A 2,964-nucleotide genomic window follows, 5' to 3' on the forward strand; every position below is an offset into this window, starting at 1 on the left:
ACCCAGAGGTCTTAGCTGAAAAGGCCTGGACCCTGATGATGTTTGATAAAGAGAAGAAGCAGCAGGCTGCAGAGCTCTTCCAGAGAGCCATCCGGATGCAGCCGGACACCGTGGAGTGGCAGAGCAGCTACGCCATACTATCAGCAGAAAATATAGATGAAAAAATAAAGAAACTGTTCGCTGACCGGCTGGAAGAGCTGAGATCTGCCAAAGAACGAGATCCAGGTAACTTATGCATTGCTGCTCTTCATCTGGAGGCCAAAGCTGCTTCAATTAAGCATGAAGCAAGAGAGTTGGCTGAAAAGATCCTAGAGAGGCCGATGAACAACTACTGTGGCATCGATCCACTGCTGAGTCTCTACAGAAAGCACATCTCTGTAGATGAAGCTGTTGAAATAGCCAAGGAGGCCCTGAGGAAACATCCTGACTCCCGATACGTGAAAAGGTCGGCTGCAAAATGCTACAACAATAAGATTTTATCTCATCGCAGCGACCATGATCCCAGAAGGACCAAAGAAGCAATCAGTCTGTGGGAGGAAGTGGTTGCTGCTTATCCTGAATCCTCCCTTCAAGAAAAAATAACTCTAGCAGACTTACAGGCAAAGCTAGACAAAGAGAAAGCTGAGCAGATTTACAAAGAGCTGCTGGAACAAAGACAAGATCTGGATGCAGAAGGATTACAGATGCTTTACTGTCACTACGCCAAACATTTATACTTTATGAAATGTAACAGCCGCGAGTCAACTGAGTACCACATGAGGGCAGCAGAGATCCAGGAAACATCCAAGTATCGACAGAAGAGCCTCAGAGAGCTGGAGAAAACCCTGAAGAGAAACACAGACCCTGAAATGTGCCGAGAAATTAAGGAGTTTTTGGAAAAACTGAACATTCAGCCGTCAGAATCAGTCAGTCAGGATTAGTTTTAATGCTTCACATTATTGGGATGTAAATATTAGCTTTATAAACCAGATGAAGGTTTGCTCTGTTATGTGCAGCACAACACGCCAAGCATGCTGCTCATCCTGAATCCTCCCTTCAAGAAACTTTAACTATCAGACTCACAGGCGAAGAGACAATGTAACGGTTTATTTTAATAACTGAAAAATTTTATATCGCACTTGTGATTTTATTTATTAGCTTTAGATGACTATGTGTTATATTGTTTATAATGTGGTTAAAATCTTTGAAAGAACCTGATGGATCCAAAACTATGAATGTTTCTGCCTCCAAATCAAATCAAATACATACATTTATTTATTCAAATCACAGAATTACATCATCAGGAAGTTTTATTGTGAGATATTAACAATTAGATATGCTAAAGCATTTATTTTGGGAATTTCCACTTGTAATGTGCTAATAGCAAGCTAATTTTTCTTTTAGCGCTGTAGCGTTAGCAGGATAACTTTGAGGCGTTTTGTGTTTGTCTACAACAGGAAAAAAAGCTTCTTCCTGTTGGAACAAAGATGGTAAATAATGAACATTATTAGAAGTGATGAATATGTTCAACACTGTTGTAAAATAAAGAATTACAACCCTAATACATGTCAGATCTGTGAATTCCTCTCCAACTTTACCAAATAAGGTAAAACTAAAGTGAGGATCAGATGTTTTGATGGTTTAATGCTATAAATAAAAACAACATATTTAAATTGTCTGAATCTTTACAGAAAAAATATTTTCATATAAGCATGTAAAATTTTTAGCCACTTATGTTTCTATGAGTTGTTTTGCTTGATGTTTTATGCAAATGCCAGAGTCACTTTTAGTTCTCGCTGCTCCGGCGCCCCCTGCTGGCAGTGGTGGAGAAAGTACTCAGAAAATGTACTTAAGTAAAAGTACAAATACACAGTCAAAAATGTACTCTAGTAAAAGTACCACATTAACATTTTACTTAAGTAAAAGTAAAAAAGTACTGGCTTTTAAAAATACTTAAGTATTAAAAGTAAAAGTACTTGCTGAATGGATTACCTAATCGCTAATATCATTAAGTGAACCGATCATATTTAATTTTAATACATTAGAAATGTGCCATTTTAATGAACAATGCCACAGATAAAGCATGTTTTTATTGTTTACTCTGTAACATAGTTTAGACTTAGATATGTGATTCAATGCATCATAATTTCAAGATGGAAACATCTCGTCTCCTGTCCAAACATAACATGAACTTCACTTTGGTTGCCACTAGTGGCTTTTATTTTGAAAGAAATCCAACTGGCAGGGGAGGACATGGAACCAAGGAGCCACGTAGCAGAGGTGTAGTCTAGACCACCGAACCTGAGACCAAATCAAGACCAAATCAGCGCCCGCCGCTACATGACACAATAAAATTAAGTGCACCTATCAAAATTGCTTCTCAAATTGATTTGAAAGATCCACATTCCCATAAAACACCTAGATATTAAATACTTAGAGCTGAAATAAATGTAACCATTATCAATTCAAACTCTTCTTCATTCTGTTTTTCTTTCATCTCTCTGCTATGATCCACAGAGGTCTCCTGCCATCACTAAAAGAAATAACACCCTGGGCGGTTGCCCATATTGCCCATGTCAGAAACCACAACTGTCTGCACCATTAAACATAGCAATTAACGGTAAACAACTGTAAACTATGCACACTGTCTAAGGTGCAATAAGCAAGAAGTAACCAAGCAGAAGGAGGTGACTGTTCTCATCCTCCCTCCTGCTGCAACGTCTGCCACCATGACAGGAGATGAAAACAAAGAGGAATGAGCATGTTCTGTGTTCTTACGTTGTTGTTTTATTTATTCGCCAATTAAATAAATATATATATATTTGTTTTTTTTGTTTTTATGAAATAAAATAATAATAGCTACTGCTGTGTAGCACGCAGAGCATCACAAGAACACAGAACGTCTCTCAGTGAGGCTTCAGTCCTTTAGGATTCAGTAAAGATCCGTCCAGAAGAATCGGATCGTTCCTGAATGTCATATCACTA

General features: G+C 38.2%; 1 protein-coding gene across 2 annotated transcripts in view; it reads left to right on the plus strand.

Moving 5' to 3' along the window:
- The window catches only part of LOC103463247 (interferon-induced protein with tetratricopeptide repeats 2-like), a 16,190-nt gene that overhangs the window by 8,045 nt on the left and 5,181 nt on the right, over positions 1 to 2,964 (plus strand). Inside the window, exon 3 of one of the 2 annotated variants that reach the window (XM_008406428.2) lies at positions 9 to 1,488. The exons of the other annotated variant lie outside the window; for it this stretch is intronic. Coding sequence (XP_008404650.2) covers positions 9 to 920 — 912 coding nt within the window. The 3' untranslated portion in view covers positions 921 to 1,488. Of the gene's footprint in view, positions 1 to 8; positions 1,489 to 2,964 lie in introns of those variants that run through there. 2 annotated transcript variants of the gene reach the window in all.

Source organism: Poecilia reticulata, linkage group LG4 (genome assembly GCF_000633615.1).
Source record: "Poecilia reticulata strain Guanapo linkage group LG4, Guppy_female_1.0+MT, whole genome shotgun sequence".
In the NCBI taxonomy this organism is placed as follows: Eukaryota; Metazoa; Chordata; class Actinopteri; order Cyprinodontiformes; family Poeciliidae; genus Poecilia; species Poecilia reticulata.